Source organism: Charadrius vociferus, unplaced genomic scaffold (assembly GCF_000708025.1).
Source record: "Charadrius vociferus isolate BGI_N301 unplaced genomic scaffold, ASM70802v2 scaffold52, whole genome shotgun sequence".
Lineage (NCBI taxonomy): Eukaryota > Metazoa > Chordata > Aves > Charadriiformes > Charadriidae > Charadrius > Charadrius vociferus.
Window position 1 is genome coordinate 2,078,251 of NW_009647572.1, and position 23,249 is coordinate 2,101,499.

Here is a 23,249-nt window from a genome sequence, read left to right on the forward strand (position 1 = left end):
TTGAGTTGTGGTTTATCTACTGTGTTGCCAATACTGATCCTAAATGTGTAGTTGAATGCTTGCCAGTTAGTTAGGTGCTGCTAATAATCAGATAAATGGCTTTGATCCCCTCTGGCATAGCTTGGAGAGCTAAGCACTCTCCCTGTGGGGCACCCTGCACCTGTCCCCCATGCCATGACCTCACAAACCCTGCTGTCATGGGGTGGGGTTGGAGCAGATGACCTCGCAATCCAACCTCCAGACCCCAGGAGCATACAGCACCAGCTCTTCCCTCATGTCAACAGTGAGAGCAATTAACCTGGTGCTGCCTGAGACTGAGGTGTATTTGGCTGGCTCCAGCATAGATGGCCAACTGGTTCTGAACCTCAGGAGTACCCTGGTGGACCCGGTAGTGAAGGTGGAGCTCGTGGGAAGAGGCTGCCTAAAGTGGCTTGAGGAGGATAATCCTGAACAGGACTATGAGAAGAGCACAGCTTTCACCAACCAGGCTGTCTATGTCTCCAAAGCACAGAATTTCCACATAGAGGGTAAAACAATAGAACAAGACATCGTTAACTGAACAGCATCTTAGCATTGGGCTAGGGAAAGTGGGATCTGGGGAGGAAGTCTACCTTTTGACAATGTCCATGTGCTGTTTCTATCCCATGGCATGCTCCTTTTCACTGCGTCATATGGCAATCAGGGCTTTGAGATGAACCATAGCATTCTGGTATGATCAGCAGTATTTGAGAGTGTGAGCAGTCCCCCACAAGTTGGTGGCAGTATCTGAAGTGAACATTTGTTGCACAGAAATCTATCGCAGCCTGTCTAGCAGCAGGTAGGAAATCTTTAGTCACAAGCACTAAAGGATTGTGTCATCTTCCTTCACATCACTGAAGGATTCATTGGTCATCTAAAATGCTTACCTTCAATGTTCTTGTTGACTTATGCGCCAGCAAGTATCCACTGGGTATACAGGCTTTGTTATATTTCCAAATATATTTGCAAATATAGTAGAAGCATTATTAGAGTTACTGCCATATCTTTACTGAGAGACAAGAAACATGTGAGACATCCACTGAAAACACCTGCAAAAGTGTGATTATTTCACGGAATCACAGAATGGTTGAGCTTGGAAGGGACCTCTGGAGGTCATCTAGTCCAACCCCCTTGCTCAAGTAGGGCCACCGAGAGCCAGTTGCCCAGGATTTTCAATCTCTCAAAGAAAGGAGACTCCACAACCTCTCAGGGCAACCTGGTTCACAGTAAAATAGTGTTTCCTGATGTTCAGAGGGAACCTCCTGTATTTCAGCTTTGTGCCTGTCACCTCTTGTCCTGTCACTAAAGAGAACATGGCTAAATATTCTTTGCAGCTTCTCTTCAGATATTGTACAACCCAACATGCACACACATAAATGCAGAGCTAACTATTAAAATGTACAGAATTATTAGAAAGAGTAAAGTCAGTGGGATGTAATGACCACCTAAACCAGTGAACTATTCTGGGGGATGCTTAATGCAAATGGAAACCTCCTAAGAGATACGATCCCCTTCCTCAGCTCCTCTTCCTTACAGTTTGTTGGGAATCCTGAAAATTTAGTCTACAGATCATAGGTGGTCGCTGCCCTAGATTAGTTTAGTACTGAAGTTAGACTGTGCCAATGAGCGGAAACTGCTTTTGAGCTACGACCTGCAGTGGTCAGGCTTCATTTCCTCTCAGACTTGAAGGCTCCACTTCATCCAAAGGTCATTTTCCCCTTACACATGCATTAGAGTCTTAGCCTGGACGTTCTGCAGCATGCTGACTCTTCCTGTAGGCTGCCAGATGTTACAGCCCTGATGGAAAAGAGGGAGAATGGCTGAGTCTTGGAAAAATTATTTTTATAAGAACAAGTACCTGTAAGACACCTCAGTTCTGGATCTTCTTGGCTAAAGTTCAAATTGATGTTGCTTAAAGACACACTTGAATCCGTATTCTGCCACCTACACACATATTCCTGTTTTCAAGAGAGCTGAGCATCCACAACCATCAAGACTTGCCAACGCAGTGCAGTTTAATAACAGATTTTTACTACTGTAACTCAGCCTTTTTATTCCTTTTCCAGCATTGATTACATCTCTGTAGAAGCACTCTAACAAGTCCAAGAAAGCCATTTTAAAACATGAAAGAAGGAATGGACCTGACCCTTCTTACCCTGAGTACTCTGTGCCCCCCACTGATGTTGGCATACAAGGAATGTGTGTTTGAACAGATCACCACCTGTGTCAGCTTTTGACACTCAGCTGCTAATATGCCCTTGATAGCATGTTACTTTCTGGTATTTGATCTTACCACATGCCCTGCTTGGGTTACATCTGATGTCTCTGTAAGAAGTGTATATACATGGATCCAGGTTCCTGTTGACGTATTTCTTTTTAACCCTGGTAAGCCCGGCCACCGCACAAGAAACTCAGTATTGTCCCTCTGTGAGATAAAAACTGCTGGAGGAACTGACTCTTGGCAGTTATCGAATATGAGTGGTAACAGCTCTAGGATAATTAGATCCAGAAAAGAAAAAGATGACTTTCAGTGCTACCAGGGATAACCATCTTCATCACCAGCAGAAACCCTCTAGTCAGAGCAAACCAGAGGCAGGAGATCACAGAGCTACAGGCAGTTTGAAACTCTTCAAGCGCTGCTGCACACCATCAGTTGCATCCCAGGAGATCCCTTGTGTCCTTCACAGAAAGGTCACCCCGCAAGTCACTCCTACCAGCAGCCTCTTTGCACTTTCCCAACAGCTGCAGCCATCTCCTCCCTTGATGGGAAATACAAGATGGAGCACTTTTTGAATTAGGTAACACGATAAATTATCTAGAATTGACTTAAATTTTCCTGCGTGACTGAAGTTCCCGGGTTCTGCTGAACATCAAGCACATGGTATCCCCGGGTGCCTCCGGGCTGCTGAGAAACTTTCCATAGTGTAGTAAGTTCTGTTGCATGGTTTCAGGGGAACAAGGTTTCTGCAGCCCATGTAGGGGGCAGGTGCTCCTGTGCAGCAAGGCTCACATCTAGCAGCCATGGGAGCCAGGGAAAGCAAGTGCACCTTCGCCTCCAGGGTGAATTCAGGGACATCATTTAAGGCCACCGTCCTTTTGAGTCTGAGGGCTTGTGTGGAAAGTTAAGTACAGCTTAGCAAGTGGGCACAATTCAAAGAAGTCTCTTTAGAAGTGATACAAAACAAGCCAGAGAAAATGGGATTAAAGCTGTACACAGAATGAAACAAGTATCTGCAAGCCTTTTTGCACCACAGGGCCTACTTCAGCCCTGCACACAAAGCCAGGCTCTTGGGCCGTACTGTACCTGCAGCAGGGACGGAGAAATTGGAACTCTTTCAGTAAATCTCCACACAGTGCCGGGGCTGCAAAACAGACCACTCACACCAGGGCCCAACTGCAGATCATTCCAGGAGTGGAACGCTGATTTCTTTCAAGGTTAAATTGCAGATCTGCTCACAGTTCAAAGAAGTCCTTCATTCTACCAAAGCAAGAACATTGCCAAAATAACTTAAAGACAATGTCATGTGAGAAAAGGCACTGGGAATATCAGATTTCTACAAACTGTCAGAGTAGACAACATGACTTTCTTATATTGCAGTTATCTAAGAGGCTGATGAATTTTAGTTTCCTCTCTTTCAGACTGTTTTAGGCATTTTTTTTCTTCAGAGTTACCACTCTGATTGATTGAAAATGCTGTTATGCCATCTGGTAAATCTCCCATGCTGTGAGGAGACAATATCCAGGCTCTTCTGCCAACAAGAATATCCAGTTTAGCTTATTAAAACTCGAGGCGTCGTTGAATTCATCTGCAAAAGGATGCAGTCAGCAGGATAAAATTCTAGCAGTCTCACATCCCCTAATATTGTGGTTCAAAGTGACATTTTGGCACAAGCTACTAGGAGGAAGGAAAGCTTAAGTCTGGATGATAAACTGCCAGCAGATACATGTGTTTAAAAGAAACAGGTCTTGGATGAAGAAGAGAGTCAAGAGCTGGTCTTACCTGGCCAGAAGAGGCCAAACGTATCCCTACATAGCTGAGATAGTCTTTCATTCATTACAGGCAGTGGGACCTCACCCACACAAAATACTTGATGAAGAGGAAGTGGCACAGAAGCAAAGACATTTGAAGGAACGGATCATAATTTTGCCATCTCACAGTTGTGCAGAGAAGATGTCAATTATTACTTTTTTTTTGGTGACTGGTGGTCTTTTGCACAGGTGAAACAAAAGTTTCAGATCATATGCGCAGATGCTGTAGACAATGATAAAAGAGGAATGAAAGTTATTCCACTGCTTTACTCCCCAAAAGCCTATTAATCCTTATTTGAAAAGTTAAAAGTCTGGGGCACTCCATTTTGATAAGTGAAAATCCTCAATAGTTTGTGAGGAACTGCAGGTTTGATGACTTTGTGTTAAAATGAGGCAGATCAGCAGTTCTCAAGTCTGCCGATTGGTAGAGGTCCATACATCCAGCAGCTGACCTGCAGAAGCAATGCGCAGTCCGTCCCATACCATGCCTTTATGACACTTGGAGTGCAATACCAGATATTAAGGACACCTTGGATTCTGGGAGACACATCAAGGTTTGTGTAAGGTTCAGACATCCTAAATGTTTAACAGGCTTCTGACAGCAGTGTGTTGTTTGACTTTCAGATGGCTGGCTGGATTCTGGGGTCCACACCTTTGACTTCCACTTCAACCTTCCTACAAGTATTCCCTCCACATTCACCAGCCAAATTGGCTGCATCTCCTACTTTGTTCAAGGGACTTGCTGCAGCCACCAAGTTGTCTTAGCTAAAGAGCAGAGATGTTTACTACTGCAAGGAACTGCTGGTGGCTACAGAAAACATGTGAAAGACACGGTAAGGGGAACAAGCTGTCTGAGTTGGAGACACACAGACTTACTCTTTTCTGATCCAGAGCTGTAACATCTTACTACTAAGTGTCCACAAACTTTTAGCTCTGAGCTTCCTCCTTTTAGCATTCAATCAACCCTTCAATGTCTTCTGACATCTTTGTCCTAAGGCTTGCACCAAGATGTTTATTTTCTAGCATACAAGGTGCATTGTAAGACTTCAAGAATGGTATGTTGGGAACGCTTTGGGATCCAGGATGAGGGTAAAGGGAGGTTATTCTCTTGCTTTGGAGCCTAAGTTTTGGGCAAGCATCACCAAGCAGGCGGTGCCTTTTTTACCGAACTCTTAACTAGACTGGGACAGTAGTCAAAGGTCATCAAGACATGATGGTTCTAATAATTTTATTGTGTCCCTCTAAATTTGGGTATGGATAGCTAAAGGTGACAACATTTACATGTGCACACATGAATTCTTTGCACACATGCTCAGGAGGACTGTGCTAATTCAGCCATGTCACATTAGCTGTTGCAAGAAAGACTCCTCTGGGTTAATGGTGGAGCTCGTGGTGAGAGGTGAGCAGCCTCAGCTGCTGTGTTAGGAGTTTATGCATGTGGTGTTTGGGAATCACCCCATATCCAGCACAAGAACTCACCGTGCTTTGCTTTTCCACTCCCCCTCTCCATGCAGGTCCCACTGGTGGTGGAAGCTAGAAAGGATGTAGTTTATTTCTGCTGCTTCAGACACGGCTCTGTGATCCTTCGGATTTCCCTGGAGAAAAACATATTTTGCCCTGGTGACACCATTGTCTTCAAGACAGATATTGCCAACAGGACATGCAAATATGTTAGAAAGGTCATTTTTGCTTTACACTGCATTGTCCTGTATAGTGGCTTCAGCAGCAGAGGAGAACGACGCTCCTTGGAAGACCGACGTGAGGTGACGAGGCTGGAGTCCCGGACAGACACAGCTCCCTTTGAGGCCACGAGAGTTACCAGTGCGCTGGTTCTGCCGAAACCCATGCCTGTCACCAGCACTCTCACAGAAAATAAAATCATGGCATTCAGGTACGAGCTGGTAGGCACCTCTGGCCTACCTTGTACCACATCCACCATCGTGGGCAGGGTGCCCATCATTATAGCAGTCACACCGAAGCATTTCTCTGTGGAGCAGAACACCATGACTCTGCATGAAAATGAAGGTGACATCGCAAAGGGGGTGAGCCTTCACCGAGACATTTCTGAGATTGACCCAGGAGCAATTGCCAGCAGATCCACAGAATAAAAGCTTTTTCTGCAAAATCCATGCCCATGAGCTGTACGCTTTCACAGGAGGAGCCTGCTGCTACAGAGATATGCCAGGGATTCCCAAAACAAGAGGTGTAAAGCTAGTCAAAGCCCAAGATCAGGAAGGCACATAATGGGAGCCCATAATTCTGTTAAACAGACTCCAAAAAAAAACGGGAGACCCAGCAGTGACCTAGGCAGAGAGGGGACAATTCGCAGGCCCACAGGATGGCCATGCTCCCATCCATGAGAAAACAGCTTTCCCCAGCCTTATCTAAAGGTTTGAGGTAAACTTGCAGACCCTGGTGGAAGTGCAGAACAAGCTGTTTGAAAGCCAGCTCTGAGACGAGCCAGATGTCCGGCAGAAGGAAGACTGCTTGCCACAATGGGACCTGCGGGAGATGTTCTGTGTGGCAGGGTGGGTGACTGGAGAGCCTGGGAGACCCCGGGGGCGAGGAGGACAGCCAGGCAGCTAAGGCACATGCAAGATCTGTGGTTGCTGAGGAAGGGGAAGGCTGAGAAAGCAACCTTTACCCAGCATTGCCCATGCAATGAGAGGCAAAGATCAGCCTCCAGCTCTGCTCCACTGTCAACTGCCGGTGAAACCGTGGGTTGGCTCCATGCAGAGCACACCGTCAGTGTGCTGGCGGGTTGTGTGGTGCTGGGGGGAGGCTGCGACAACAGGCGGTCATCCTGTCAAGCAGAGGGACCTGGGCAGGCCAGAGAAGTGGCTTGTCTCAGGGACGTGTTGTGCATGGAGCCTATGCTGCAACCACACACGTGTGTATGTGTCAGTGTGGGTGACCAGAAGGTTTTGGAGTTAGAAGGGTGTTTAGGATTTTATTGGTGTTGATTAACTTTTGCTAAGTGTCTAGTAACGCAGTTTATGTGCTGTATTGCTGATATCGAACTTGAATGTAAAGTCCACAGATTGCTGGTTAGGCGCTGTTGAATAAATCGCTCTGATCCTGCTGTGATTGAAGCCATGTGAGCTGAGCAGCTTTGCCCTGTGGCAGGCTGTTGCTGTGGTTTGCCCCAGTGGGTGCCAGTCAGGGAGGCTGTCCTTCCCATGACCCTGTGGGCTCCCACCATGTCCCCAGGCTCTCCAGGGGACATCTGCAGGGCAACTGGCCTCCATCGCCCCTTGGCAGAACCTCAGTCACACAGCATGGCTCTTGCAGCAGTCATCCGGTGGGACTCACCTAGCTGCACAGCCATGACCTCAGCTAACACCCACATGCAAGCAGCTCCTCCAATCCCGCACCGTTGGGTCTCCACGTTTTGTTCCATGGGAAGGGCTGTGAGGAGCGGGGAAGATATGCTGAAGACCGGTGGGTGCCCCTGGGTCACCTTCCTTACATCTGTTCCCATACCGGGAGCTCTTATAGGACCAAGAAACCACCTGTAGCTTGGGCCCACTAAACACCTGTGCACATCTCAGTGCCACCCACCTCCAGCCCACCCTCACATGCTTTTGCACCATTGCCCTCTGCCATGCAATCTTTGGCATGATCCAAAATCCTTTCCTGTTCTCCAGACTGAAATAGCTATCACCAGCCAGGCTCGGAGCAAGGGAGCCATGCTGGCATCCCACTGCTGCTGTACTGAGGGCTCCATACCGGGGGATGCTGCATCTCACCCATGCTGAAGATTAAATGCACAGGTAGAAGAAACTCTCCTATGATGACAGCCTGAGAGATCTGGGGTTGTTCAGCCTGGAGAAGAGAAGGCTCTGGAGACACCTTATAGCAGTCTTCCAGTACTTAAGGAGGGCTTACAGAAAAGGTGGGGAGGGACTCTTTAATCAGGAAGTGTAGTGATAGGATGAGTGGTAATGGTTTTAAATGGAAAGAGAGTAGATTTAGATTAGATATGAGGAGGAAGCGCTTTACTGTGAGGGTGGTAAGACGCTGGAACAGGTAGCCCAGAGAAGTTGTGGAGGCCCCCTCCCTTGAAGCATTCAAGGCCAGGCTGGATGGGGCTTTGAGTAACCTGGTGTAATGGGAGGTGTCCCTGCCCATGGCAGGGAGATTGGAACTAGATGATGCTTAAGGTCCCTCCCAACCCAAAACATTCTATGATTCCCCATAAAGTAATGGGACAGAAGATGCAGGGTGCAGCCCCGCTCTACCTTTTTGCCCCACTACCAGTCTGGGACAGAGGCATGGGGTGATGCCGTCTCTCCTGGTACCAGGGGCTCGCTGTTGGGAAACAAGTCTCAATGCTCCACGACCAGGCCCCCCTGATCACAGAGCACCCCGGCTTTCTCCTCCCACCTCTGGAGACTGCTTTGAAATGAGATTACACCGACCAATTTTAATTTACAGCAGCAACAGGTCTGTTAGTGGTGACTTACATATGCTTTTGGCAGCACATTGCCAGGCAGCCCCAAACCCAGGGGTTTGCACGTCCACAGCCTTCTCCATCGCTGCCCAGGCACGTGTGTCACCACACATCGAGGGAGCGCAGCGTTTCTCCCACCGCCTGCCTGTCACCATTCCCTGTGTGCACAGAGTGACCTTGATTGGCAAAAGACCCCAGTCTGGCTGTGCGCAGGCTGAGACATATAGCACAGCACTTGTCACGTTCTTTCGCTCACGCACGCTCTCTCTGGGCTAATGTTTCCCCTCATTTTGTCCCTAAAAATAGTATTTATCACACTGACACTGACAGGGCCCTTTCACATCTCAGATGAGACTGTATATTAGGATGCTACGTGCAGACGCCCATTACAAATGGATTGTTGTTTTACAGGTCTCCCTGTTTCATCGTTCCAGCAAAAATTAATGCACTCACAGCATACATGACAGGAACATGTTAGAAGAATATTTTTCACCACTTGTCTTTTGAACTTCCAGCATTGCCTCTCAGTGACACTTGATAGAGCTGAAGGAAAAACACAACCCGGTATAAATTCTGAAGTTGCCATCACATAAACACTGGCAGTCTTTGCATTTGCTGTGAAAAGGAATTTAACTACTTCTCTTTTTTTTTTTGTAAAATATCATTTGCAAAGGAACAATAGGATGTCAACGTTTGGGGGGATAAAAGAGCAGCTTTGTAACTTCTTTGCATGTTACTTGCTGTGATATGAAGCACTGCTGAAGTCTGTTTTCCAGACTCATAATATCTGAACCCAGACTGAGATCAGCGAACTCAGGAAGGCAGCTGAGGAAGAAGTGAGGTATTTCCACTTCTCATTACCGTCCCCTTGCAGGCATTTTCATTGCAGGAGACAACGGATATCTGATGCTAGCAAAACTGCCTCCCGATTTCAAAAACTTCGTTTCTCCAGATGGAATATATGCCAGGGTGAAATATGCCTAATCCCGTTCCTGAGATGTTTCATGCAGTCTCTGTGTGTGTGTGAATCTCATGAAGCAACTAAAACATTTGACAGCAACAAACTAGAAAGGCCAAAGTGGTAATAAATTAGACAAGCAGTGGGATAGCTGACTTCTGGGAACTCGGGCAAGTGATTTCACATCTTAGCATTTTAATTTTCCTTTCTACCGTTGCCCATCTTTTGTATTGCAAATTCTTCAAGCAGTTCCTTTCCAGTCTTTATAGTCTTATTCGTCTAAGGCACTCACATGCTACTGTGGTATAAATAGTAACAAGATGAGTGGGTAGTTTGAGTAAAGGACGTTTTTCCAGCAGACTACAGAAGATGGAGCAGAAAGGTCTCTAGGAAAGGTCTTGTCAATGGCCTGGTTCACTTCTCCACAGAGATGGTGGAGATTTTTGTGATGTAAAGTTGGAGCCATTAAAACACCAGGAGGGACATTTGGGCTATCTGTGTTTAATCCTTCATGTGCCTTTTGCAAGGCACTAAAATACACACCAATGAACTAGATGCCGTTGAAGTCTAGTCAGACCATTATTACTCTGTGTCTCTATAACACTCTTTAGAGCAACAGGGCGTACCGTTCAGGTGCAGTGACCTACAATATCCATATTGCTCATGTGGACCTGAGCTTATACCTTTGGATAGTCCTGCATGAATTTCACGAGCCTATTAGCACGGGGCGGTTACTGACTAAGGACCCATCATTGTGCTCTTTTTTGTGATACAGGTGTCGCTTGAAAACTGAAAAAAAAATCCACACCAAACCACTCTTTTAGGCGCAACAACACACATTTCCGTGGAGGTTTCATTAAATACAGCACACTAGGCCTAGCTGTAGTTGATAGGTTCAACGAATAATTATACTGGCCCTCGGAGGGAGACTTGCTGTGAAAATGGAGCAGGAGGTTACTGTCGACTTCTTCCACACCTGCTTCGGCTGCGTTTATATAAATAACAAACTCTTTAGACCTCGGAATCAATATTCTTTTTTCTTTTTTTCTTTTTGAATGAATGATGCCTGAAGTCTCTCCAGGACCCCATAGGAAAGAGTTTGATCTCTGCCCCCTTTGGGATTATTTCTGAGCAGTAGCTTTCCTGTGGAGCTGGTGGGATTTGTGCAGGTCAGAGGTGACGGAAAGGGTGGAAAGAGAATAAAGAGATGGCATACATGAAGGGAAAAAGGCTATATTGTCTGCTCACAATTTAATTTTAACCTTGCACAGATTTTGGAAAACATTCCATTTTTGTATAGTTTCACGAAGTAAAATAGGAATCTTTCTCTCTCCAGTAACCATGGAAACACAGAAACAATGATTACTGGAAATTATCTGTACTTGTGGGATCGGGTTTGTGTTATCGCTGGATGACACAGAAGTTAAGCCACACATGCACCCTCCGCAGTGTTACCTGGCAAGGCTGCCGCAGTCGACAGGGAATGAACTTCACAAAGGTCCTCAAACATCTGGAGCAGCTGGAGCTGCTGCAGTTCTGCAATATATTAACTCTAGCTGCTGTTGGCTCAAGCTGTACCTGCTTTCAGCAAGTGATTTCATGAATGATTAAATACTGAAACTGTGACCATGTTTGACGATATGTTTCATTGTCCAAAAGACTTAGTAGCCACCAGCACACTGACTCTCTTTATGTCCCCTTAAACCTGACAAGGAAAGGTCAGTAAGGCATGCAGTGTGTCAGAAGCAGTCATCATCGACATTTATCTCTATTTCAAGGGAGGAAGAGTCCATCGATACTTCTTTAAAAACCTTTTTTTGAATAAGATACTCTCTTATTACCTAGTTCCTTTGCCTTTGTCTTTCTATCCTTTAAAATTACACAGGCTCTTCAGATAAGCTACTGCTTTAAGACACAAATGCGGATTAAATCGTATTGATTTGTTTGCTCTTTGTACATTCATCCTCTCCTTTACTGCTTAAACCAGCTGTTTTTCTGCAAAGTTGTCAGTCTCCCTTTCACATTTCTTTAAGTAATCTGCCACCTTCCCAGACAAGAACGTGAATGGGGCCAGCTTTCTTCTGGTTGCCTCTGCTAGAGTTGCTGGGAAGGAAGGGCTCCTTAGCTGCACTAGCTACACCTTAATTAAAACAAAACAACCCCCTGACCAGCCGAGCCTTCATCCACAGAACACGCAAGCATTGGTTTCTAATCTATTTTTCCTTTTGGAGATCAGTTCTAACACTCGCGTGTGTGTAGGCATATATGAGGCATAGAAAGTCAATATGAATGGAAGCCTGAGATGAAAGAAGTCTTTTTTTTTCAGTTAATCTAAATGATTTTTCAGTTAATAAAGATCACAGTATGGTTATATAGATTAATGACTTGGGCAATGCATAAGTTCAGCTATTAAATTTGTTTCCCACTGACCACTCCATACAGGTTTTGCAAAAATGTAATAATCCCTTCTACTAATGGGTGCTACTGTTTCTTCTAGATGAAATATAATAAAGTATGACTCTTTCATGAGTAATGTTAAACATTCACCCAGAGTAATTGATTACATGAGCCAAGGATTGCAAATTGAAGAGATAATTGACTTCTTCAATATGCAAATACACTACTAGGCAATAAACAGACACCAGTTACATCAGTATAAAATATAATTACAATTAACTTCAGCATCACAAAGAAACCATCCTGATTTTTTTCAGTGCTTGTGTGCCATTTTCTGCTTTCAGTTATGCCTGAGTAGCATCTAGTGAGAACTGGTGTGGATTCACTCCCACAGGGCAGAGTGTACCCGAATGGAGCCACACTCACATCTTGAGAGCTTTGGCTTCACACTGTGTCACTTGTCATGGTTTGCACATAGTTTGCTCATTCCCATTTACTACTACCGGGAATCTCTCCTGGAGTTTTCTACCAGTGGCAACATTTACACAGCAATACTGAGAAGGTTTTGAAACAAGTTGCCCAGGGAGGTTGCGCAGTCTCCGTTCTTGGATATTTTCAAGACCTGTAAAGATAAAGCCCTGAGCAACCTGGTTTGAGCTCAGAGTTGACCCTGCTTTGTGCTAAGACCCCTTCCCATCTGAATTACGCTACAAACCTATGAAAGTGAAGGAGAGGTAAGCAGAGAAGAAAGGAAGAGCCTGAATGCAAACTGCATTTTGAGGATGTTGAGAATCAGAGAGATTTAAATAGTAGGCAATGGTGGAAAAGGATTCCATGGGAAAAAGAAACAATGAAAAAAATTTGATAACCGGTGATCTGATCCATCTCAAACCGCCTCTCTAAAAAACGGCAAAAAGGAGGGAGCAAACAAGCAGCCAATATTGCCTTTTTAGAAACATGTATTGCATTTCATTTGACTCCTTTCTGCTTGTCTTACTCATTTCCCTGACAACAGGTAGGAATTACACCACCGTCAGCCACAGCAGCAGTACTCGTCTGTCTGAAGAGAAGAAAGGAGCCCGCTCGCTCTTAAAATCCCCAGCCTTGAACCTATGCCAGGCAGGACACACTGGGGCTGTGTGCTGAAAGCCCTTTTTTCCCCTGGGAATTGAAGGGCTACAAAGGCGGCAGACTTGAGGAAAACTATTATGTTCACATGGCCCATATCTCCTTCACATGTAGCTGAGAGCAAGGCAGGTTGCAACAGGAGAGACGGGGCACCGGGTGTTTTAAAGTTACAGAGTGATGTGTCTTCTTGAATAAATACATGAATTCATAAAAATAACCCTGTCTGTAAACATTCATTTATAATGCTCCATTGGGGGGGGGCTGGTTAGAAGCACCAAAAACCATTCTGGATGTAGCATACAGTATGCAATGAACCGTGTTCTCACTAGATCTGTCCCTGGGTTGTGACAGAGCCTTAGGAAAGGTACCTGTTGCTGTTTTGGCAGAATTTCCTTAGCTGGGCAGAGCCTGTGTACAGATGGTACTGTATCAATAACAGCAATTATGGGCCTTTGGTGGGTGATTTGCAGTTTAGGTCACTAACGATAAAGAATTATTGGAAATAAAAACAGAAGAATGAAACACACTTTAGAGAAACAAAAAAAAAAAAAAAAAGGGGAAGAGAAGAAGGAATTCAATATGCAGAGAAGTGCTCCAGATGTCACAAAGCAGCGTGAGACCCAGGTCTATAACCTGCCTGCAGGAATCAGATAAGCTGCTCTTCTGCAGACCCCAATTGCCAGACATCAAAGAAAAAGCATGAGATTAGAAGTATCTCCGTGACTGGGCTGCTGCTGTAACATGTATTTCTGAAAGGATTTGATGCTACTACACTCCTCTTTGCAAAGCAGCTGGATTCATGCTTTTCCTCTCTCCAATAAGGAGTTTGCTGTGGAGAGTACCGGCCTCACAGGGTTTCTCCTTCATAAGCTTCTTCCCTCCTTCTTGTTCCTAAAACTACCCTCTTCCCCCAAAGAGTGAAAAGCCGCTGACATCGCCCATGCAGAGGAAGTGTTAGGAGGGAAATAAGATGGTGTTAAAACCCAGTCATCCAGAAGAGCTACTCACCCAGAAGTCATCTGGAAGCTGAGAATTGTTTGTGAGCATTTGGGAATGGGGACTTGCTGCTTCTGTTTGAATATCTGAAGGGGATGGAAAGGAATTTATAGTGATTTGCTGTCTCTCCATTTGTCCCCTCATGTTCCTGTGAAACAGGACTTCCATTTACCTTGATTTGTCCCTGAAATGGTGACATAAGCCATTCTTCTTCACCTCAAGGCTGTGGAACTCACAGACCAGGCTTCCTCCTTTTGCCTGTCCTTGGTTGTCCTACTTGGAGTTTGTATATTAGGCATGGCAACGAAATGCCACATCACTTTCAGGGAGCCCAGGGTCCCCACAGGGCAGTTTTGAGTGCACAGGAAAATGAACAACCCCTTTGTCATTTGTGACTTAGAATGGATGGACAGGAGAGACACCATATGTTAGAAGAGCTGCTCTGTCTCGTTTTCGCAGTGGCATCTCTGTTGATAAAGGGGCTGCAATTGTTTGTTAGTAAATACAGTTTGAATCTTTGCATGTCACTATCCATAATCCCAAGCACAGGGTCGCTCTCACATCTGATAAATGTGTGTTTTGTCTATATTCTGCACCAGGCAGCTACAAGTGAGTCAAGTTTATGTTCTTATTCACAGTTTGGTCTGTCTAATTTTTATGGTTCTTGCAATCTGCTCAAAGTTTAAGCTGGTTATTTATAAATACAACCTAAAAAGCTGAAACGGTGCTTGCAGGACTGTAACTACTTCAACTTTATGGCCTGAGATAAAAAAGTCCTCTCTCACTGAGCCCCTCCTAGGAGGTTGTTAAAATTAAGGGCATTGTATTAAAAATCTGTTACATCTTTTACTAGTGAGTCATAACCTGTTCACTTCTGGGAAAATGATCTTGCCAGTCTGGTAAGTATCTGAATGGCTGCCTTTCCAGTCTTTGAGAGGTGACTGCTCTTTTTTTCCAGGTGGTTGTCACGATGGAGGCTATTCACTGCAGGAGAAGCAATAATTTAACACATACTGTAATACAGTGCAGTAGCCCAGAGTATGATGATACTAGCTGGAGAGGACAGAAATCTTCTAAACCAGAACAAATTCACTTTCTGCATAAAATAGATAAAAATGTAATTTGAGGACGCAGGTAGTGCAATTAAATATTCTTTTTTGTGTTTGTATTTCTAGGCAATAGAAGTGGAGGCAGAGGAGATGAAGCAAATTGGAGTAACTCATGGACCAATCTGGAATAAAGATGGCAGTAGTGAATCATCTGCATGAGACTCAGCAGTTTCCTCCAACAGAATCAACCGATCCCTAGGATCCTAACATACATATACATATGTCTTATACAACTGGATTTTAGACATACATATACACTTTCATAACCATGAATATTATATTTAAGGTACTTTCTACAAACATTCTTACCTTCTGTTTGCTCCATGTCATTTCTATCTCCGCAAAGGTAATTGTTGAGGATGCTAAAGCAATTTATAGGCACCTGTGGGCTCATAAATCTTATGTGCTTATCCTAGAGATGTCTCTTCTACGCATGCTATTTTAGGTAGTATCTATCATCCATCACTGTACAGTGTATCTATGGTAAAAGAAGAACTATTGTACCAAATCTGATCTCTGATAAAGCAGACACAGGCTGGCCCTGTAGTGATGGCACCTGCTAGATGGTTTATTCTAGAGGGCAGAATGGAGACCTGTGCAGTGTGTGAAAAATTGACACTTCCTCAAGTTTCTTCCCTTCTATGGATTCTTCAACTTCTTCAGGAAAGGAAAAGAAGGCTAAAAAAATTGTGTAATAGGTAGGCTTTCAGGAAAAGGTCAACCATCTATATCAAGGTCCCAGTGATGGGTACTATACTAGAAAGCATTTCAGAGTGGTTTGAGTTAGCGAAGCATTTCAGAATATTAATAATGAACAACAGTTGAAAACAATGAACGTGCTTGGAGGAGGAATATTTCCATTCTGGGTAACCAGTTTCACCCTCCCACTTAGCCACTCAATCTCCCGTGGACCCTTCTACAGTCCACAGAGGAAGACAAGCTGCTTCAGGAGGAGACTGAGGATGACTCTGCATGAGTAGCTCCGCTCAGCAATGCAGTTTAGATTGTTACCATTTACTTACTAATTCAAATTGTATGGTCTTTGTACATGAATGAGATTTGCCTGAAACATACTCCAGCCACTACCGCGCATTCAGTTTATAAGGACCAGCCATGAGCTAAATTGAAGTAAAACCCTGAAATTCACAAACTGTGGGCAGTGGGTCCTCAGCACCAACTGTCTCACTCCACAAACCCACTCCTGCTGAGTTGCGCTACTCACCAACGCAGAGGTAGATGACTAAGTTAGGTACTGAACCACCTTTAGGGTGTTCAGGTCCCAAGCCTCTGCCTGCTTCAGAGGGAGCTTCGGGTACGCCTAGCCACCTAACTCAGGCTTCTCAAACTTAACACTGGAGATGGAGAGTGGAAATACTCCTCTTCTTCCATCTGTGTCTGTGTTTACAAATGAGACTCCCACACAACTGAGGAGTCCTTCCTCCTTTAATTAAATTGATGAGTTGACCATGGAGAGAGGCTACACTGAATCTTTTAACTTCTTATGAATTCATGATATAAGCAGTCTCTCTGCTTGACCATTAATTTAAATACTCATGCAAAATCTAGGATTACTTGATGGTTTTCTCTTTTTCATGCAGGCTTATAATGACCTTAAAAGCATTAACTCAATATGGGGTCACAGAATTATTTTAGCTGCGGATCAGTTGCTTAATAACAGTTTTCTTAGAGTCATGTAATCATGCAGGCTGCAAGGCTCAAGTAATTCCTTCATTTTCTGCCTACGTATTAATGGATTTAACCACTCCCATGCACAAAAAGGAGAAATGAGTTAATGGGAGTTTTTCAGTACTTGGGTTTAGTGTCCAGAACATACAGAGAAGCATGTAAGTGCAAAATTAACCAGCTATTTCCGTAACTACTTAAGAAATCAAACGCTGTTTGAAAGCCAAAGATCAATATAGTCACCTCTTATATACTCAAGCAGGATGTCACAGTGTTTTACTATTAGTAATTAATGGCTTGTCTTTGACTATATCTTAAGTCAATTAAATAAGTTTATAGGCTGCAGTAGGCAAAAGTGAATACATTTATTTTCGGTCATAATTTTTAATGAATAAAAATTTAGTCTGATTATAAAGTGAACTTTCTCCTGACAAGATATTAAATGTTCCATAAGCAAAATATTTGATTTTGACATTACTGTGATACTGCCTGTCTTTTTTAGTGTCGGAAATATTTATGATTTTAAATAGGACAATGCATGGATAAATGTTTAAAAAAAATTGCAAAACTAACAGAATATGTTCCTGCCTCATAATAAACAATTGTTGAATGATGTTTATTAAAATTGGCTCTCAAGTGACAGTTTAATAAATGCATAGTTCTATTATGCATGCTAAATTCAGCATTCCAAAAACTTAAAAGCAGATAGATCAAAACAACGGAGATAAAAAAGTCACAAAGACAAAATACAGCAACACCAGTAAATGACAAGGAAATAATTCAGACTTAAAAATGACTTATTATTTAGTAAGTTGTAGCAACAATTTATAGAACTAAATTAGAGGCAAATCAGAGTCTTTCTGATGTTTTAGATACGCAATTTCTCTCGTATGTATAGTTTGATCATAGAGCAGAGGAATTCACATCACAAAGTCGCCTTCAAAAAAGCAAAAAAAACGCAGTTTCTCTATGTTTCTGCTTCCAGGTTACACTTATTCACGGATAATGAATGAAGAAAAAAAAAAAGTTACAATAAAATTCAATTATTAATCTATTTTAATTAAAAACTCTAAATATTACTTCAGTATTTGGAGAAGTTAGACTTTCTATATGTGGTGTGTTTCTGTGTATATTTCATGTATGCCCAGACCATATCTGCACCGAACCACACAAATACTGGATTTAATGGGCTTTGTGTCCTTTACTGTAATCACTCTATTGGCTCTTTGATGCTGCATAGGTTTGGTGTGATGATGGAAAGAGTTGCTTCGACCATGTATTTTCACCTCTATTTCTAAAAGGTGAAGGGCAAAACTTTTCATCAAGAAGCAGTTTATCTTTAATTAGAAAAAATATAATTAGGCATTATCACCTAATTGCTATTACTGATGGAGAAAGTCATATTTTCACAAGAAGTGACCCATGCTGTATTATCACTCTGCTGTTTACTGCATAATGAATCTGTATTTGTATTTGGCAGCTAGCCAGAAAAAATTAAAAGGTAATCAACATGCTTCTCTGCAGTCCGGTCATCAAAGTCACTGACTTCAGAGATGAGTAAATAACAAAGTCAAGTTGTGATGTCCTAACAGAAACCCTTTTTTAGGAATAATTATATTTATCTCCTCTGTCGAGACATCAAATGATACTTGAAATAACCATATAGAAAAAAGCTTTGCAAAGTAGATTAGAAGAACTGTGCTATACATCTGGTGTTGAGTTAAAAAACAGTTTAATGTCTCAAGGCACCACCACGGTAGAATTTTATACCTGCAAGTAATCATCTAATACACTATTATACAGTTAAGGTAATGTATTAATAAATAGCTTGTGCAATTTTGGGAAGCAATCTATAAAGGAATGTTAGATATACAGTAGGCACGTACTATAATACAAATAAAAAACAAAATTCCTAGAAAAAGCATGCTGAGCACCTTTTGGTATAGGTTGAGTTTCTTATTCTAAACACTATGTAAATCTTAACTTACAAAAGGTAAAACTGAAATCTTATAGTAACTGCTTATTTAAACTGATTTTCCTGGGTATTTCCCTCTATGTCACAGGATTACTCTTAGGGACAGAGGATTCTGGTACTGGCTGTAAAGGGCTATCTTGCTCATTCAGTTGTGCGTTCAAGTTTTCAGAAGTTAGGAGAGAAGAATTAAAAACTATTTCACTTAAGTCTGATTTTATGGATACGAGATGTGGTTCTTGAAAACTTAATGGTTCTTCTACTAACACCTGTGTGTTTTCTCGTGTCATTCCCATATCTGACGGTGACTTTCGTTTCATTCTTGTGTATGATTTGTCTAAATTCTCCATGCCTTGGTCAGTTTTCTGAAATCGCCCAAAGAACCAGATGAAGAAACCAAACAAAGCAAAAGCCAGCAAACTTGGAATAAAAGCCAGGCATTTGACATCGAGGCTAGAGCCTGTGAATCTGCTGTGCAAGAACATGTCTCCTTCAGCATAGGTCCGGTTGGTCAATGGGTTAGTGTTATTTGATCTCCACTCCCAAGATAACTTAGTTCTATTAAGGTCTTTCAAGCTTTCTGAGTCCTTCACTGTGTAGATCTTCTGTCCGGGACCGATATATTGACCATATTCATGAGGTTTGTAAAATATTTGGTTCTTCCACATGTTCAGATCCAAGATTAAAACAAGGAAGATAATTCCATAGTTGAACCATTTGCCTGTTTGGAAGAAGAAAGTTCTGTCATCTGATATATCCATTTTAGAAGCAGTACAAATGCAGTCATACGTAAAAGCTACTCAGATCAAAAAAATATATCCTTTTGGACATATATTAAGGTCTTACCTGTGCAGTGAAGACTGGCACTACCCAAAAACCCAGCACACCTACATGTCAGCATTATGTAAAAGAACATTCATGGAGGAATGTTCCTGCTGGTGATGAATTTTATTGGTCTATACTGGAATCATATTTAAATGTGTTTCAAGTGAAAAAGAAAATGAAAGTATCAGAGTATCTATCATAAAGAATAAATGGATTCCAGTTCCTGAAAGTCTGTGTTCAAATTGTAGGACCAGAATGCTCCAGGAGGGTAAGGACGGTAATTCCTCCTATTTCAGCAATTGTGTTTAATAGTCCTCTTCAATATAGATTACACTTAGACTGAAAATGAACAACAATGTTCATTCTCTTGTGTTATTGTCACTATCCAGAAATCAAACTGCACTGAAAAGACCTTGCAGCCAATCCTGTTCGCTTAATTCCTGAATAACTCTTCTATCTTTTTTTTTCTGGGTTTCCATCAATATTATAATTGACTTTTTAAAGAAAATTATGGGTTTAGAAATTTATGACTATATTTTATAATATTTAAGTTCTTTAAATCAACACCAAGACACTGAAAATGATGTTAAAATATGAAACACAATAACAAACAATACAATCTACTTTGATGCTGTTTCCTGTGGATTTCTGCCCTGTATTTCCTGTGTTCCTCTCCACCAGAATAACCTGAGCTTCCCCACCACGTATGACCTTTCAACAGACAGAGACAGAATATATCTTGCATGGTGTGTGTTGATGGGCTGGCTGGGACACACATATTCACTGATCAATTGGCTGCTGTCAAACAGAATATAGCAGCGGACTTCTTCCTGCTTTTTCCTCAACTGGGCACTACCGTAGATGATTCTCCTTTACCTAACCACCACTTCTTAGGACACAATGATAATGTCACTATTTTTCAGATTCCCACCCTCTGAAAAATGTTTTTGAAGCTGGCTGTGGGTTCAAAAGTTATTTGACGCTGACTGAGTGTTGGATAGAGAGAGAGTGAGACCAAACCACACAGAGAACATGATCACATAATTCTCATTTCCTTAGGAAAATAGGGTAAACACAAATGACAATGAAACAAATATTAGAACCATCATCTGTTTATCTGCAGCCAGTTTGAAAGAAAACATGATTTACTGCATTCAAAACTTCCTTTCTCTGTTATGGTTGTTCTCCTGGGCAGTTTTTGAAACAATTTGTCATCAGATATTACTCTGTGTTTCAACCAGTAAGCTGTTTCAACCAGAAAGCAACCCTTGCTGCGTTGCCCCCAGATTAATTACGTATTCTTTTCCCAGGAAAATGCATCATAAGACCATCCAAAAAGACCTTCCACTTCTTTTTGGTTTTGGCTTCATCAAAATATTATCATCTGTGGTACTTTGCGTTTCTGCAGAACCAGCACAGGTGACCTTCCAGAGAGATCTGCTAGACCCTAGGGATAGTAGGAAGGGGAAAAACTCATGTAGGACCAGTATTGCTCTTTCCTTTCAGCTAGACATGGCAAGAGTGAAGATGTGTAGGCAGAAAAAAAGACAATTGAAAGGTCAAAATAGAAAGCATAATGAAATAGGGACGTTACTGTGATGGCCTTTATAAAGGCCAAAAGACACTTCCGGTTTTCTAGATTGTAGGTTTCAGGTATGACTGACAAAGGAAATGTAGACATCGCAATGCTGAGCTATGACGTACCTCCTCTTTAGGCATGATGGCACCCAGTAGATGTCACAGCAATCACATTATCTTAAATGTGGCATGTGTAGAGCAAGCCACCTAAGGAGTAGGACTTGAGATGGCAGCCTGCAGCTGGTGAAGAAGTTGACTAAGAAGCTAGCAGAAAACACTGCAAATGCTGAACAGAGGTAGCCAGTTGTTTGATCTCAGGCTTCATGTAGTATCTATGCTACACTGTGGTTTCATAATTGTGAATCTCTTCTAAGATGGATCTGTTTAAAAAAGACTCCACCCTCATGTTAACAATTTGAGTGCTCACCTGATACGAGAGAGAGATGCATTTCAATTATTCCTGTTTCATAAACCGCATGAACTTGAAACTCCCTCACTCAGCTCCTAGAGAGAGCTAGGCAGGCAGGAGCACAGCCCTAAGCTCTGCTGTCGGGGTTGTTGGGTCAGTGTGGGCCATGAAGAGTGCTTAGATTAACAGCTTCGATGCAGAAACCCCAGTTAACTAAGATGAACCGCAACCTGTGTGTCTAAGTGGCAGCTAGTTGCCTGGGACTTGCCTCTATTCCATAGTGGATCTTCTCAAAACTCCTTAACTTTCTCATTTCTAGACAATTTTTCCATCCTCTCCATCACTGTCACACTTGATGAACTCTATGATTTTTCCTTTTCTTTTGGACACTGCTGTCATCCGAAGCAAACACTGTATATGAGTAACAGTCTCACTATATCCATATATGAACACAATGACATCTTCCTATACCTCCTCAGTACTCCCTGTAGCCAAGGGCTGCGTTAATCTCCTTAGACACAAAATGACTGGGAGTTAGTGCTGTCTTGGTTACTTACAGAAAGTATTTGCCTCTTTCTAGAATACAATGTCCTCTGCTGTCTTTCCCTCTTCCAAAACACGTACTTTACTGCTGTACTAGCAGGCGTGATAGCCAAATAAGCCAAATTTGCTGAGCAATCCTTCTGGATCAAGTGATAAACACGCTGAAGCAGACTGAACTAAGAGACCTGACTGTCTCCACTCACAAAACATCTATTCGATAATTCCCCAGGACAAGTCATTTTTGAGATTTATAATACTGACCAAACTTTAACATTACATGTGTATAACCTATGTACATGAAATGACTGTATATTGCAACTTAATATTAGCACAATGTTTTTTAAAGCAAACTTTAAGTCATATATCAAGCCTATATAGGAAATAAGCTTGGTAAACTAGAAGTCACTCCTGACCTCTCATCTTGTGCATAAACAAGCTCAAGCTTATAGCTTTGTGAACAGTCAGAATAAATATATTATGAAGCTATAGATATTTATTTTCTTTTAAAAATTATTTGTAATTTATTTGAAAGCACTTCAAATGTCATTACAGATGAAACATCATAAGGGAAAATGGAGTCCCACATTATGAAGTCATTTAATTTGTCCCTTAACCAATTTCAGTAGGATCAATACCAGTATTGCCCTAGGGTTCATTCTACTCCAGTGAGGTCTGTATGGTCTGTACTGGCATGTACCTGGCACCATTCAGCCCTTCTTGAAGCTGGTGGATTTTTCATAGACACAATTTGAAATGGAAGGATGTAGTAAGATCAGCTGTCAAGATCGGAAGGTTAGTCAATCATTCCCACAGAGAATTATACCCAGACTCTTCAATGAAGTTACAATGAAGAAAACTGAAAGGTAAAACAGGCTGTGGCACTCAGCCATGCACTACCTAAAAATGACCTGGTTGATGACTGCTGTTCACAGCGCTGAAGTTCTTACATGCTACACATGATATTTGGAGTCAGCAATCTGGTTTGGTGTGTTGGGAAATATGGTAAAATACTGAAATTTGGTGCAATAAGGATCCCCCAAAAGAAAAACTGGAGGCATCTAACTAGTCAAGAGCGTATACTGGGTGCCTCTCTGAGGCTGTGATGCAGAACGTGACACTCTTTTTTAGGCTTTGTAGCCTACAACCACTAT

At 42.5% G+C, this 23,249-nt stretch overlaps 2 protein-coding genes across 2 annotated transcripts in view; one reads left to right on the top strand and one right to left on the bottom strand.

Moving 5' to 3' along the window:
• Window positions 1-274: 274 nt before the first annotated feature.
• On the top strand, window positions 275-6,155 carry ARRDC5 (arrestin domain containing 5). Its single transcript, XM_009880882.1, has 3 exons — window positions 275-527; window positions 4,672-4,880; window positions 5,562-6,155. Exons 1-3 carry the CDS (start codon window positions 275-277, stop codon window positions 6,153-6,155), a joined length of 1,056 nt encoding a protein of 351 aa, XP_009879184.1.
• A 12,431-nt stretch (window positions 6,156-18,586) lies between these two features.
• The window catches only part of TMEM117 (transmembrane protein 117), a 212,923-nt gene continuing 208,260 nt past the window's right edge, over window positions 18,587-23,249 (bottom strand). The window contains exon 7 of the mRNA XM_009880846.1: window positions 18,587-19,464. Within this exon, the coding sequence (XP_009879148.1) occupies window positions 18,824-19,464 (641 nt within the window). The 3' untranslated portion in view covers window positions 18,587-18,823. The remainder of the gene's footprint in view (window positions 19,465-23,249) is intronic.

What these genes read in the sequence shown, in the direction of transcription:
- ARRDC5 (XM_009880882.1), top strand. Translation starts at nt 275, where the DNA reads ATGTCAACAGTGAGAGCAATTAACCTGGTGCTGCCTGAGACTGAGGTG. An exon ending in ACAGAATTTCCACATAGAGG is followed by an intron (nt 528 to 4,671) that starts GTAAAACAATAG and finishes TTTGACTTTCAG; the next exon opens with ATGGCTGGCTGGATTCTGGG. An exon ending in GAAAACATGTGAAAGACACG is followed by an intron (nt 4,881 to 5,561) that starts GTAAGGGGAACA and finishes CTCTCCATGCAG; the next exon opens with GTCCCACTGGTGGTGGAAGC.